The sequence below is a fragment of the Cervus canadensis genome, chromosome 6, assembly GCF_019320065.1.
Source record: "Cervus canadensis isolate Bull #8, Minnesota chromosome 6, ASM1932006v1, whole genome shotgun sequence".
In the NCBI taxonomy this organism is placed as follows: domain Eukaryota; kingdom Metazoa; phylum Chordata; class Mammalia; order Artiodactyla; family Cervidae; genus Cervus; species Cervus canadensis.
Window position 1 is genome coordinate 16,862,202 of NC_057391.1, and position 16,429 is coordinate 16,878,630.

Sequence of the window (16,429 nt, forward strand, 5' to 3'; positions counted from 1 at the left end):
TGGGGCCAACCAGGCTGTACAGGAAGGGCTTCATTTGAGAGAAGTCCCTTTTGCAAATTTTTTTTTTCTTAATGTTTGGAATTTTAATTGATGCCCCTGCAGTTAACCTCTGTAATGATCTGTGATATGGAGGCCATCTCCCAGGGAGGCCTGGTGGGCTCACCTCCAAGCTGTGCATTATTTCAGAGAAATTGCCAACAGATTAGAAGTTAGCAGGGTAGGAGCTGTTGAAAGCTAGATGTGGCCTTGCTACCCTCCAGGCAGAACTCTGGGAGTCTTAACAGGCTTCTGGGATTAGGGTCCTGCTGAAGGGATTGTTTGAAAAGAGCTGCTCAGTCAGACGATGCTTCCAAGCTGACTCAGAGGTTAGCAGGATATGTGGGTTCGATCCCTGGGTCGGGAAGATCCCCTGGAGGAGGAAATGGCAACCCATTCCAGTATTCTTGCCTGGGAAATCTCATAGACAGAGAAGCCTGGTAGGCTACAGTCCATGGGGTTGCAAAGAGTCGGACCTGACTTAGTGACTAAGTCATGTGACTTAGTGACTAACAACAACTAACTGAGTGACTAACAACAACTCAGCAGGACATTTCTCCAACAGTCCTGCTCTGAGGAAAGAATATATGAGTTATGAGTACAGGCAAGTCTTCAGGAGAGCTCAGCTGAAGATTTCCACCAAGCCTCCTTCTTTATAAGCCAGGTGCTCATAAACCCTTTTGCATTCTGTTTCAAGGCCCACATAAATATATCTTAACCTGAGGGGGGAGGGGGAAAAAAAAGCAAGAATGTTTTTTGTTTAAATACTTTTCAAAATGTTCTGGTAGAAAGGGCCATGGTTACTTTAAGAGTAAAAGCCTTTGATAAAACTGGTAGATGAGAAACACACAGAGACACACAAATACTCAGGATTTAAAAAAAGAATATTGATCAAGGCAGCCAAATACATAGAGATTAATAGGAAAAGCTGGAGGATATCTCTACCTATAGAGAAAACAGGTCAAAATTAGGAGTTAGTCACCAAGAAAACCCCTGAGAGGAAAAAAAAAAACATTTAAGGAGATTCACAATTCTGATATGCAGAGATTTTTGTTTAAAAATCCCCAGTTCTTGCCAAGCCACAGGGCAACAGAAAGCCAGCTTCTCCCTCATTGAAAGAGACGGAGAAGCCCTGAGTATTAATATAGCAAGAGTGCCTCTGCCATGCTTAGAGTCTGTAGTAATAAAAAGAGTCATGGTTAAATCCAGTAGCAGAAGAAACACTAAGACTAACTCTGCATGGAGCTGGTTATTGTTGCCTTTGGACCTTGGATGAGTCTTGGGCCGTGTGCAAAACTCAGGACAGGTGATATCCATTTGGAGCAGAGTTGGTCAAGGCTAGATTAAGATTTGTCACCTATTACAAGTTAGAGAGGAAAAGGCACTAAGTAATACAGCAGTGTATTTAGCTCTTAAAGACTTGCTCCAGATTGTGCAGTTTTTTTTTCTTGTATGTACAATTACATCTTTGTGTGTTTTTTCAGTGATTGAGAGGAGTGAAACTCAGTTTTCTCTCTAGAAGCAGCATAACAGTTGAAGATGACCAGCCAACCAAGTTTCTTTAGAGTCAGTCACCCTGGTCAAGGGCTCTTTCTTTACCTCGTAGACTGCTTTTGTGCAGTTGACATAATATATCTTTGAAATGAAAACACAGAGGAAAACAAAACTATTGAAAATGCCAAACAAATGGTTAAAGCTGATTCGGGGATTCTTATTTGGAATAGTAGTTTTTGAAGAAATACAGATGTAATTAGAGGGATTACAGGGTTAGTTGGTGATTTTTATAGCTCTTATGAAGGAGAGTTCTGGATCATTTTAAGGGTTTTACAGGTTGATGGCCCTAGGTCAAGTGTCTGGTTTTAGTCTTCTGAAACGTGAAGCTTTTCTTTTCCCTGATACAGACTTCAGTACAGGAATAATACTGTAATGCCTGTCAGCTACTTCACTGAGAAGTACAACCATAAGGGATTGAGGAAATGAGAACAAGAAAGGTTCCAGTTCTTGGAGAACTGGAAAAAGATCCTGAAGACAAAACGCAAGAAAGAAGGGGGTTGAAAAAGTCTGAGTGCAAGGAAGAGAATGCCCAAAGTCGTGATAGCTGAGGTGTGAAAACTGAGACTCCCTTTGGAGTAGGGAAATCTGTGAAATTGGGAAGCATCATGGGATCAGTTAGTGTTCCTGCACCAGTGACCAAGAAGTGGGGTGGAGGAGGAGGGGAAATAAGAGAAGGAAGAATACAGGGAAGAGACAGAGAGCGGAGGAACAGAAGGAGGATGGAGAGAAGCCTGAGGAAGGAAGGGGCAGAACGGAGAGGGAAAGGGGCAGGAGAGAGGGCAGTGGTGGGAGGGGGGCAGGAGGAGAGGTAGGAGGAAAGGGGAAGGGTAGGAGGAGGGAGGGGGAGGGGCAGAAGAAGGAGGGGCATAAGGGAAGGGGCGGGGCATAAGGGAGGGGAGGGGCATAAGGGAAGGGGCGGGGCATAAGGGAAGGGCGAGGCATAAGGGAGGGGAGGGGCATAAGGGAAGGGGAGGGGCAGGAGAAGGAGGGGGAGGGGCATAAGAGAAAGCGGGGGGCATAAGGGAAGGGGAGGGGCATAAGGGAAGGGGAGGGGCAGGGACAAAAAGCAGAAGAGGCCAGGCTGGGATACTAAGTATTAAACTTCAGGATGTCACGAAGGCAGGACTGAATTGCTTTGGCCCACATTGAAACCACTACCCAATTGATGTGTAATAAATATTGGGTTGACCAAAAAATTCATTCGAGTTTTTCCATAAGATGTTATGGAAAAACCCATTGGAACTTTTTGGCTAACCCATTATTTGTTGAACATTGAATGAATAAATTAATAATTTTCTTTGCTGCTGCTGCTGCTAAGTCACTTCATTCATGTCAGACTCTGTGCGACCCCACAGACGGCAGCCCACCAGGCTCTGCCGTCCCTGGGATTCTCCAGGCAAGAACACTGGAGTGGGTCGCCATTTCCTTCTCCAGTGCATGAAAGTGAAAAGTGAAAGTGAAGTCGCTCAGTCGTGTCTGACTCTTCGCGACCCCATGGATTGCAGCCTACCAGGCTCCTCCATCCATGGGATTTTCCAGGCAAGAGTACTGGAGTGGGTTGCAATAATTCTCTTTAATGTGAGAGAAATAAAGTAGATTTTTCTTTCCTAATCAAGAGTTTTACTTAATTATAAAAGTAGGTTAAAGCAGAAAATTTACAAGTGATACAGACACACACCTTTAACAGTTTATTTTTAACATAAAACACATGTACACTCACCAAGTGTTTGATGTGGGGGCCAAGGACTTTTCCTTGAGCATGAACCCCTGATTGTCTTTCTTGCACAAACCACACCCATAGCATTATCAAAGGTTTCCATTTGGGTTTCTTTCAAGTGGAATGAGAATCTAAGACATTTGCAAAGCAATCTGAGTATAGAATGATGCTGAATTTTTATTATTTTTGCTTCTAATCATTTACAGTTGTCCAATCCACACCAAATTTGCCAGTGTTTTTTTTTTCTTGGCAACTTGCCTTTGTCAAGTCTTTTCCAAAGCATTCAGCTTCATTTGTGTAGAAACAACTACCAACTACTCTTTCTTTTTGCGTTTTGTTTCATGGGCCTGTGTACTGTTTGAATATTTTATGTAATTACAAAGCCCTGGCATTATCACTTTGGGGACCGTGGTTAAATTCCATAGGAATACAACTCATCTGGTGAGTGCAGAAGAGTACCAGGGAAGAACCTGCTGGAATCTTTTGTGAAGCCCAGTAGGAGCCATCATGGTAGGTATAGAGGCTAGGAGGAAATAAAACAGTTTCTTGGAGGACTGTCTTGGCAAACCCCTCCCTATAAAACGATGGCAGGCGTTCAGACAGTATTGTTTTTTCTTTATGCCTGGCACAGTCCTGCACCTGGCATGTATCCTCATCCCTCAGAACTTAACAGTGGGATTTTCTAGAACCTTCTGTACCTAAAAGGTTCAATGCAGTTAAGGTGTGTCACTGAGCTGCCAACTACCTGTTCCTTATGTACTGAAATAAATTTGTATGGCTCAGGTTAACATCGACACCACCACCCGCTTCCCTGGGGTCAGAATCAATATCTCCAACTTGTAGAAATCCACCCTTTGCAATTGTCCCCACCTCCACCCCCCACCCCGCCCTGCTCCTCACAAGTTTCTGTTTTTCCAACAGAGAATTCTAGGGATGTACTTAGAAAACACTTTATTGATGAAAGTGTCGTTCACAGCAGCACTCTGTGTTTCTTGGTGACTGGTATTTCCCCTCTCTCTCTCTCGTTTTCCTTTTCCCCCTCACTTCCTTCTCTCTTTCCTTTCTTTTATTCACTTGCTATTTATTGGCTCTGTGTTTGGACTAAGACTGTGCTGGTTGTTCTGTTTGCTGCAAAGGTGTATCAGAAACAGTTTCCTTAAGAAACCTACCACTGAGCTGAGGAATTTACTGAAGAGTTTTGTGCCTTAAAGAGCTGTGTTGAGGGACTTCCCTGGTGGTCCAGTGGCTAACACTCCACACTCCCAGTGCAGGAGACCTGGGTTCAATCCCTGGTCAGGGATCCCACATGCTACAACTAAGAGTCCGTAGGTTGCAACTAAAGATCCGACATGCTGCAACGACGATCAGAGATCCCACATGCTGCAGTCAAATAGATTAATTAAAAAAGAAAGCTGTGCTGTGACAGGACACCTCAGTTTTCCAGAGACCCCAGTCCAGAAAACACAAATGGCTATGAGAATTGAGAACCTGGAAATAAGCAATAAAAACAAATATGCAGTTAGAAGAGGTGTCCTTAAGTCCATGCTCTAAAATGGAAACATTTACTCCACGACAGCCAGCCAGGCCTTTTCCTTGAACCTGTTTGGTCTTGGTTTGGCTGCAGCTTGGTTGTCTAAAGGTTTTAGCAGCCAAGGCTGACCCGAAGGAAGCAGTGTTAAGAGGCACAGGCTCATCCACAGTAAGGTAAGCAGTCCCTGAGAGCAGGGAGGACCCGGCAGAGGGCCAGCTGGGTTCGGAAAGCCCCAGGCTGCTCCGGTGCTCTCAGCCTGCTCTGCTCCAAGGCTGCCGCCTTCTGCTGCGCAGACTGGTGGATGCTCACTCTGGTGACTCTGGGCCATCTAAACAAGGGTACTGTAGCTCAGCATACTCTGTATGAGAAAGCAGGGCAAAGAAATGAAATGCATTTTTTTTAAAATTTGGAATTTCAATGGTTAGTTTCAATTATTTTAGAATGTTCTCTAGTGAGACTGGTACATGTTTTCCTGTATCTACTTATTCTCTAATTATTTTTTGCAAGAAATGACAGAAAGTAAAACAGATGTGGGAAGCCACCACCTAATACAGACCGGGGAAGAAAATTGGTGTAATAAAATGACAAATGCTTGGTTTCACAGAGTGTTGTGTCCTAGGAGGCCCAGACCATAGTGGTTAAGGGTCCAGGCCGAGACACTGACCGTTGGCATTGGAATCAGGCTTCACCACTCAATAGCTGGGTGTACCTCTCACTAAATGACTTGGCCTCTCTGTGCCTCAGTTTCCTCACCTGCAGAATGGATATAATCAAAGTGTCTGGCAGGATGGCTGTGGCAATTAGATGAAATAATTCTTGTAAGTGTTGAGGTCAGTGGTAACTGTGTAGTCCTCTAATGTCATTTGTAACTCATCTCCTTCCCTACTTGCCTTTACTGTTTAACTGCTGTGAGAGGAAGTTAGAGGGTTGGACTGAATACAGTAAAATGAATGCTTAGCAATCATTTTTGATCTCCAGAGTGCAGTAGGTGGAGATTTCACTTCAGTGCTAAGATTTTGGCTCTCTTTTCAAAGGTCGATATAATTTTATTCCTGATCAGGTTGCTCCCAAAATATCTCTTGGGTTGTATTAACTAAAGAGGAAAAGAAGTAAAGTTTTTTTTTTCCTCTCTTTTTCTTGTTTTGTGGTTTGACAGTGTTCAAGTGGCACTGAGTTCATTGAGATAATCCCACGTATACAGTGTCTGTGACATGATCCACCCTCACTAGAGTCAAGGATGATTGGGATGGGGGTGGGGGTTTGGGGGAAGTGTTGGCCCAGGCAGATACAGAAGGGCAAAGTCCCAGTTCCATGATGTCAATCTTGTACCAAATTTCAATGAGCATTATTTTCTACAGGAAATGAAATGATGGAGTGTTTAAAATCTAGAACAGGGTTGGGTAAATGGCGTGACTTTTTTTTTTCTGATTGGTGTGAACTGTTGGGCTGTTTCTCCTGCAAGGTGAATCGGAAAGTCTTGCTAGGAATGTGGCTCCCCCCACCGCTTGGAGGGGAGTATGTGATCTGTGTGCCAAAGGCCCTGGTAGCCTTCAATCTGTCAAAACGTTGCAAGCTGGGAGCAGTTTGCCAAAGCAAACTATCAAAGTGAAATAACACACGAGTTGCACACACACAGACACACACATGCTCTCCCATTCCCCAAACATTAATTTCGAATTGGGTCAGCAGGAACAAGACTTTGGGCCAGATTGCCAGTGTTTTGAAGAGCTGTGGGCACAGCTATGGACTACCAATTAGATAGGTATGTGTGAGGAGGGTGGGGTGTCCTAAAGTGGAGTCTGCAGTGTAGGGGTGGGAAACTTCCAGCCCTTGGCCGAGTTTCATCTGGCCCCTGGGGTTATATATTGCTCTGGCTGCTGCAATTGCAGTCCAAAGAATAATTTCCCCTCTGGGGGAATTTATTCTATTCCATTCAGAGCAGAGCCCACTTAATAACTAAGATTTTATTCCAGCATGAATTTTATTGGGTACCCCTATGCATCTGAGCCTTACTAGGGCCTGACTTGATGAAGAAAAGAAGCATTTGAACATCTAAGCATAACTCGCGTAGCCTTTTTGCAACAAGAAGCACTCACAAACATTTTGTTGCCAGACCTTGTGTAAATCCTTTAAGAACAAATTTGGGGGAGGTCATGTAGAGAATCCAGTATTCTTGCCTGAAAAATCCTGTGGACAGAGGAGCCTGGTGGGCTATAGTTCAAAGGGTCACAAAGAGTCGGACACCACTGAGCAACTGAACACACACATGCAGAGACTCAAAAACATACTGATTTTTATAAATCCCTCATAAAAGAGCTTTTAAAGCTCCCAACATTACTTTGGACACTTTAAAATGCATTAATTTGCACTATTTCCACTCATCTTGAAATTTCACAGGTCACAAGATGATGAAGGCTTATTCATTAATTCAATGAATTAAGCTCTTTCTATATAGCAGACACTCTGCTTGGTGCTGGGAGATAGAGGAGTGATGCTTATATCCTAGTGGGCAGAAGAAGAAGTTTAAGTGAATAAAGACATACTATGTGAGATGGTAGGGCTTCCCTGGTGGCTCAGTGGTAAAGAAACTGCCTGCTAATGCAGGAGCCACAGGTTCAATCCCTGGGTTGGGAAGATCCCCTGGAGGAGGAAATGACAACCCACTCCACTGTTCCTGCCTGGGAAATCTCTTGTACAGAGGAGCATGATGGGCTACAGTCCATGGAGACACAGAAGGGTTGGACATGACTTAGCGACTAAACAACAACAACACGTGAGATGTTAAGTGCTATGGAGCAATAGAAATAGGCTAGGTTGGGAGCGGGTGTCCTGGGGAGGGAACATGCTATAGCCATATTTGGGAGGAGAGTTGACCAGGCAACCCTGGAATGTAGTTCCTCCAAGAGAGTGGAAAACCTAAAATTTTCCCTTCTCCCATTTTCCACTCCTTCTCCCACTCCAAGTCCCCCTGACTATTATGGCAGTGCAGCCTGGGATGAGTGGTTATGCAAAACAGCTCCTGATTGCATTACAAATATGTGGCTTAGGTGTGTGCCAAGAACTTTGAGGGGCTGAGGTGTAACACATTTCTGGAGCTGCTGTTTGTTTTTTTAACAAAACCACACCAATCTGGTTTTCTTTTAAAATGAGTAAACAGTGCCAGAATGTGTTACAAGTGATTCAGATTTGTGGGCACAGCTTCGTAATGTACTTTCTTGCACGTAAACTCATTTGAGACAGTCAGGGCGGGTGCTGTTATTCCCATTTTACAGATGAAGGAACTGAGGTGCAAAGGTGATCTGCCCAAGGTTATGTAACCAAGGAGCATAAACTCCCGAATTGTGATGCCCGTGTCCCTTGGTTTCTAGAACAACCTGGATCTAGTAAGAATGCAAGTAGAAAATAACTGTTCTTTTCTCATCACCGTGTTCACTGCTTCTTTAGATGCCCCTGCCTTGTCAAGGGAAGGCAGTTTTCTGGTCCATTGCAGGTTAAATGAGCAGTGTACTTACAAGTATCAAAAAGCCCCCAAAGATGTGTGTATGTGTGGGAGGGATAACTTTAAAGGTTGCATGTCCATCCTTCTAGAAGTTTTAGTTTTCCTTTAGTAGCTTTAGTTTTCATTTTCCTTGAGTCATCTTTGGGTGAATCTAAGACATCAGTAACTTCACCATCCAGACCTGCACCCTTAGCCTCCTGTGTGCTGAGCAGCACAAATCCAGGTGTCTGTGCATTGAATAGTGCAGACACAGAACATCTTCATCCTCATAGAAAGTTGTCTTGGACAGCACTGGCTTAGAGCCTCAGCAAGTTATAAATCAACTCTTTGATTCTTTTCACCACTCATTTCAATATTTTTCTGAATAGATTCCTTACTTGGAGGGATTTTGTGTATATTTTGCTACATTAAAAGAAATCTAGTCAGATATAAAATCTTTAGTCTCTCATCCAATTTAAAGCTCCTTTCCTCCCACATCCTGGGCCTGCTCTGGCCTCAGAGCACTGTAGTAGGGAAGAGCGGGCTTGGCTGGTTTCTTCATACTCCTAGTTCCCCTCTGAGCCCTCTCCTTCTGGTCCTTGTTCCTCCAGGATGGAGCATGAGGCAGAGAGGTAACTGGGCATAGAGGATCCCAACAGGAGTGGTGCCCACTGTCAGCTGATGTGGCTGTCTTGGCTCTGCAGATGTCAACACTGTGGATTCTCCTCTGGGGGCACTTTGGCTGGTCCTTTGAAGAGCCTCCCATCACTGGGGTCTCCTGCTGTGGATCTCCTGGTACAGACTGTGCAAACATCGGCTGCCCCTTTACCGCCTTCCCCCAGCTCCTGGGCCCCCTTGGGTACACACCTCATATCACCCTGTGTTTTGGGGGTTACTTGATCCTGATGAGTTATCTTCTTTGAGGAGGTCCTTACTGGACAACTTAAGTCCCATTTTCCACAGGAGAACCCCAGCCTCTCCTGCCCCTGCAAGTTCTAGGTACACAGACTGCTCACGCTGCAGCCCTCTCTCGCCACTCTGTGCTCCCAGACATTCCAGCTAGGTTTTGACCTTTAGATACTTTTCAGGGGACAATCAAGCACCACTCGGTATATTGCAGACACAGAGGGTCCAGATCAAGCTCTCAAATTGTTGCCCTCCTTCTTTTCTCCCCTTGTAGCAGGGTGGAGGGGCTGTGCTCAGCACTCCTGTATCCCTAGCAAACGTGTCCCATTCTCCAGCCCACACCCCTCTCCTTGTTCAGGCCTCAGGTTGAGGATGGGTGGGGCCAGAGGAGGACACCTCCATTTCTGGTCCTGAACAGAGGGTTGCATCCTTCTCTTTGGAATGTGTGGGTATGTCATCCCCTAGGTTCTTAGTTTTGGGGCCTCAATGCAGCAATGCATTTAACACCTTGGTACAGAGGCACCTGGCATCCGTGGGGGTAGCAAAGAGTTAGACATGACTGAGCCACTGAGCAGCAACAACATATCCTTTCCCCTGCTTCTTGTCCCATCACATGATCTCTAACCAGTCTGGCCACATCCATTCTGTGTGGTTTCCTAGGACCGGACTCATTTATACACAGTGGGGGTTAGGGTGGAACTTAGGGTTCCTAGAGATGGTGGGAGCTTTCCTAACTCCACAGGTCTTACTCCCCAGCTTCAGATAGATTTTCCTCATGCCTACCTCTACATAGGACAAGGGCTCATCTCTCAGCTACGTTGGAGGCCTCTAAAAGGTTGAGAACCGCTGGGTTACCTGACTGTGCTCAGGGTTTAACCCTAAGAGGATTCCAAAGACAACTCAGTAGGACCAGTGGCCTTTATGCTTTGATGCTTCAAACAATGCCGTTGATGACATGACATCAGGGAGCTCTGGGCATTTAATTACTTGGCAGTGCTTATTTCTGCTCTGACTCACTAACTGTGCTGGGCGTGTTCACCTCTGTTGTCCTGGGTGATCCTTACATATGGCAGCCTTAAGGCTCACAGACGTGGGCTCACCCAGGATCACCTGATGGGAATGACAGAGTTGGGATTCTAGCCTCAAAGTGTTTGAATCCAAAACTTCATTCTCTTCCAGCTCACCCTGTTGCCTTGGGGCCAGTTGGCTCCTATTTCTACACCTTCTCTTTATTTGATGACAAGCCCTAATCAGGGCTGGTGACAGTAGGGCTTAACACAGCTAATCCCACCCGTGGAGAACATATCTGACAGTGAAGGGCCAAGGACAGACAGAGGAATGGTTCTGAGGAAGCCGAGGGTGTGGGAGGGGAACTTCCCTGGCCAGGCTCAGAAGCCCCCCTTCTGGGCTGACATTACCGCCTCCATGAGGACCAAGCATGCATGAGCACTTACTCTGTGCCAGGCACCATGTGTTACCTTATGCAGCCTTCCCCACACCTCCAGCCAGCTTCTGTTGTATCCCTATCTTACAAGGAAGGAGACTGAGGCTCAAAGAAATTCAATGTCCTGACCTGGAAACCTTGCCAGTAAGTGGTAAAGCAGAGTTTGATCCCAGGTCTGCCTCATGCCAAGGCCTCGCCCACAGCACTGGGCTGCCTCCTTGCCTGTGGGGCTAGCCCTTTGCATCTTCACTGGGTTTACATCCCAGGGCCCATTTGGGCTGTGCTCCTTCCCTTGTGGCTCAGCTGGTAAAGAATCTGCCTGCAGTGCGGGAGACCTGGGTTTGATCCCTGGGTTGGGAAGATCCCCTGGAGAAGGGAAAGGCTACCCACTCCAGTATTCTGGCCTGGAGAATTCCATGGACTGTATAGATGGGGTCGCAAAGAGTCAGACACAACTGAGCGACTTTCACTTTCACTTCCTTCCAAAGATGAAACGGAAATATACCTTTCCACTAGATGCTGCTGCCTGGAACATGCTCACAGCTCTGCCTGTTGCTATTTTTCCTTCTCAGTGTCCTGGGTTCCCTCTTGCTGCTTGGACTCCAGCTCGTCTGCCCGCAGCCCTCCACTGAACACAGAAAGGTAAGCCATGGCCTTTCTGAGGCTTTCCTTTTCTGCCTAGGTCCTGGGGTCATACTAGTCATCAACGCCTTGAGTTTTATTCTGTTTGGAGGTGAGTCGCTGCTGATTCTCAGAGGATGTGCCATTTATAGGATGTTCACCCCTCCTAAGTCCTTGATGTTAAAAATGAAGCCAGTGCCCAGGGTCAGTCTCTGATCTGAAAGCAGGGCTGGCCTTGCAGCCCATGTCTGATAGAGTGGGTCAGTTAAGGAGAGGCCAGCGGGCAGACTCTACCCCCTAGGAGTGGAGGAGCGCCAGCACAGAGCTTTGACCTCCTCTAGGGGCACCTTCAGCACGATGGGTGTTGGATGGTTAGAGCTGTGGTGGGGGCCATCCATGATTTTCGGTAGAAGGACACCAGCCAATCGCCAGGCAGGGAGAGAACAGGGAAATAAAGACCTGGCCCTTTCTTTTCTCCTCCCCTCCATCTCCTGCTGGTGAGTCCCTCAACCTGAGCCCAATCAGAGGACAGAAAACAAAGAAATCCATCCATGCTGCGCTCAAAGGCCAGCCTTCTGGGCAACAGGGCTGGGTGGAGGAAGGTGGACGGAGCCCCTGGGGGACACATGGACAGTATCAGGCACGCTTCCCTGCAGGCTCAGGTGTTTCATAGTTAATGAACCATACGCTGTGCCTAAACAAGCCCATTGCTGTCCTGCAGCAGAGCAGTTGCATGATTAATATTTCCTTAGAAATAGGTGCATGATATGACCTTGGGAGGGTCCTTCAAATCCCTTTCTCCTGCCTAAGAACTCCTGGTGTCTAAAGGTAATGAAATGCAGACACTTTGGAGAGGACTAATAGGCCAGCCATTTGTATGTAAGTGTGACTGAATTGGTTGGAACCTTTCCTAGAGGGGTTTTCATGAGGGAAGTCCAGGAGAGAAGGGAGCCAAGAAATGAGTATGTGTACGGGTTTGCCTAGATATGCACCTTCTTGGGACAAGTTCTTGATGTTCTGTCTGATGAGTCTTGTTTCTTTTAGGTCTGTGGATTGTGTTCTGACTGTCTTTCTGGGCCAGATATGAACCTGTATTGTGTGGTGTCCTTCATTAGGGTGTCAGCTCCACGAAAGTGGGATCTTACCTGTCTTGTTCATTACCCTATTTCCACCTCCTGGAATACAGCCTGACATGTTGTAGGTGCTCAATAAAACACCTGTTGAATGACTGACTGAATGAGTGAGTGGAAAAACTGGCCAAGATCTAAGCATTATTTTGGTGGATGCTTGGCAATTTACACCCCTCTTAACCAGCTGGCTCAGTGGTAAAGAATCCACCTGCCGATACAGGAGACGTAGGTTCGATCCCTGGGTTGGGAAGATCCCCTGGAGAAGGAAATGGCAACCCTCTCTGGTATTCTTGCCTGGAAAATCCCATAGGCAAAGGAGCCTGGCAGGCTACAGTCCATGGTATCGCAAAGAACTGGACATGACTTAGTGACTAAAAAATGACAAATATTTTACTGCATCATTCCCATTCATGATTTCAAGAGTCAGAAAGGACAACTATTATAGATTGAATGTTTGTATTCCACCCCCAACCCCCCAACCCCATGCTAGCCCAAGACTGGTGTGTTAAAACCTAGCCTGTGTGATGGTATTTGGAGGTGGGGCCTTTGGGAGGTGATGAGGTGATGGAGTGGAGCTGTCGCGAATGGGGTTAGTGCCCTTGTTAGCAATAGGTGAGAGCCCGCTGCCCCGTCCTGTGAGGATACAGTGAGAAGTCTGCACCCCAGGGCTGGGACTGTGCTGGCACCCTAAGCTCAGACTTCCAGCCTTCGGAACTGTGAGAAATCAGTTTCTGTTGTCTATACACCACTTGATCTATGATACTCTGTTTTAGCAGCCCAAATTGACTAAGACAGAAATTGGCACTGAGAAGTGGTGATGCTGCTATAACAAATATATAAAATGTGGAAGGGGATTTGGAACTGGCTACTTGGTAGATACTGAGGAGGTTTGAGGTGCAGGCTAGAAAAAGCCTGCAATGACATAAATGGACTTTTAAAAGTGACTCTGCTGAGCTCAGAAACAAAAGAGGAGGGCTGTAGAGAAAGTGTCAATCTTCCTAGAGAATACCTAAGTAATCTCAACTAAAATGTTGGTTGAAATATGGACATTAAAGGCCATTCTGATGGGGTCTTAGGTGGTCATGAGGAACATGCTATTGGAAACTGGAGGAAAGACTGTGCTTGTTACAAAGTGGCAAAGAACTTGGCTCATTCCCGCTGTAGTGTTTTGTGGCAGGTAGGACTTGTAAGGGATGAAATTAGATATTTAACCAAAGCCATTTCTAAGCAAAGTGTTGAAGGAGTGGCCTGGTTTCTCTTGACTGTTCACAGTAAAATGTGAGAAGAGAGAACTGATTTAAAGATGGAATTGTTAACTGGAAAGGAAGCAGAACACAGAAGTTAAAGATTTAGAAATTCTTCAGCCGATGCATATTGAAAAGAATGAGAAAGCCTGTCCAGGAAAGAACAAACGCTAAGGGTGTGGTTGAGAGACTGACAAGGCGATTAGTCAGCCATCTTGACAGAAGCCAGAGGCTACTGTCCAAGACAATGGAAGACTGTAAAGGGGCGGTGGTGCCTTCCGGACATGGCTCATCTTGGCACCATCTCCCTTGGTGGTTCCCACTCCCCACACTCAAGCTGAGTTCCTAGGCTGACCCGGGAGCTGCTCCAGTGATGACCCAGCAAGGTTGGGCTGTGCCTAGCAGAGCCTTGGGGGGCATGACTACCTCCACCTGGATTTCAAAGGACAAGGCTTGAGCCAAGGTCCCAGGACCCCAACCCTGGAGAACCGCAGTGAGGGCAGGGAAGCCTGGAGCTTTGGGGCCCCAGCCTTTTCATGTAGGACCATGGGCCCGGTGGGCCTGGAGAGCAGAGCACAGAGCCAAAGAGAATTATTCTTAAACTTTTATGAACCTTTCCTGGGTGGGTTGCAGACTGTCTTCTTTCCTCTTCTTCCCATTTGGAATGGGAATGTCTGTACTGTGCCTGTCTTACCATTATATTTTGGAAGCACATAACATGTTCGATTTCACATATTCACAGCTGGAGAGCAGTTTGCTTCAGTATGAATCATACCTTGAGTCTCACCTATGTCTGATTTAGATGATATTTAGGTGAGACTTAGAACCTAGACTTTAATAATGATACTGGAACCAGTTAATGCTTTCTAGGTTATTGGGATGGAACAAATGTATTTTGCCTGTAAGAAAGGTGTGAATTTGGGGGGCCCAGGGATAGAATATTATAGACTACACATATCCCCCCAAATTCATATGTTGAAACTAAATCCCCAGTGTGATGCTCTTTGGAGGTGGGACCTTTGGAAGGTGATTAGGTCATGAGAGGATAAATGTCCCTTATTAAAAAGGTGACAGAGGGGTCTCTTGCTTTCTCGGCTATGTGAGGATACCGGGAGAAGATTGCTGTCAATGAACAAGGAGATTGGTTCTCCTCAGACATCAAATCCACGGGCCCTGTCATCTTGAACACCCCAGCCTTCAGAATTGTGAAAAATAAATTTATGTTTTCCATAAACCACCCAGTCTATAGCATTGTTTTTATTGCAGCTGGATCAATCATCTATTTTCATTATTATGTTCTATTATTTATTAGTATTTAGAGCTATCAGGGGTATTAATCTTAACAGTTCAATCAATCTACCAGTGTCCTTTTTTTCTTTTGCTGTTATTCAAGTAGACCATCATATCTTAAAATATTTTATAGATGGTTAGTTTACTTTGCTGTGTCTATTAATTCTTCAGGTTAGCCTGAATGATATATATGTAGCCTGAACAAAAGTTTCACAAAAAGGTACTGCCTCCATTTTGCTTTGCTTCTTCTTTTTTTTTAGTTTATTCTCTTTATCAAGTTGTACCATAATGTGCTTGGTAAGTCTCCATATTTCTTAAGGCATTTATTCTGAGGAATTTGAAAAATGATTTATGAATCACTTTGTTGAATTTAAAAGTTGAGTAAAAGGTTTCACATTTTAGTGTGTTGTTTCTCCTTTTCAAAATATTAAGAACTTTGCAGTAGAAAGTTAGATTAGGAACATTTTTTTCAAAATCATTTATAGATTCCTTTACTCAGACAATACACATTATTTAGGACCGTTCTCAAATATAATTATGTGCATTTTAGCTGCCAGGATCATTGTCATTGTCATTCACCTCAGAGAAGGAAGATTCAGTGCTTTCTTGATTGGCAGATTTCTTCTTGATGTATTATTGGGGTTCTGTGAAGCTGTGGCTGTCATCCTGCCTGACTGTATCCCAAAGCCCTGGAGCAGCAACAGTATTGGCAATAGTAGAATCCATTTATTTCTGCAACATGAGAAATAAGGAGATACCTATTAAAACAGGGCTTGGAAATGTTTTTCTATAAATGGCCAGTTGTGATTGTTCTAGACTTTCTGGGCTACAACATCTCTGTCACAACTAGTCAGCTCTGCTTTTGTAGCACAAATTCAGTCTTAAACAACTTGTCAATAAATGTATATGGCTGTATTCCAATAAAACTTTATTTGCAAAACACTGGATTTGGCTCGTAACCCACAGTTTGCCAGCCACTGCTCTAAAGTCAAGATAGAGAAGAGTTCACTGTAATTACTGTGTATGTATTTCGAAGTTGGAAATTGTCTCCTCCTGGGACCTTAAGAAACACAAAGGATTTGAAGAAAAAAAAGTGTATTTTTTCATGAAAACTTAAGAATTATGATTGCCATCAAATTGTTTTCGTTGCTTGGATAAATCATGATTGAATTCCTGCTGACTGCTTTGTGGCAAGATCCACTCTCATTCTGTAGAAGAGAGCAGCAGCAAGAATTAGAAAACCATTTATGGTAAATTCTTAAGGGACAGCATTACAAATTTGTGCGCACTGTAGTTCAGTATGCATATGAAAACCACCCTCCAAAAGACATCTCTTTTTCTTTCTCATTACTATAGCATGTCCAACTTTAGCATATGGAAGCATTTCTACACTGTAAGTTATTCTGAGGAAAAGACATAATTTGTAAACGCTGTCAAATAAACTATGCATTTCTAAATGCTACTCGGGTGACTGGATA

General features: G+C 45.0%; 1 protein-coding gene across 5 annotated transcripts in view; it reads left to right on the forward strand.

Annotated features, from left to right (window-relative positions):
- THSD4 (thrombospondin type 1 domain containing 4) overlaps positions 1 to 16,429 on the forward strand; it is a 630,092-nt gene that overhangs the window by 32,450 nt on the left and 581,213 nt on the right. For all 5 annotated transcript variants that reach the window (XM_043470952.1, XM_043470955.1, XM_043470954.1 and 2 more), the window contains one exon: positions 11,239 to 11,308. In XM_043470952.1, the coding sequence (XP_043326887.1) occupies positions 11,239 to 11,308 (70 nt within the window). The remainder of the gene's footprint in view (positions 1 to 11,238; positions 11,309 to 16,429) is intronic.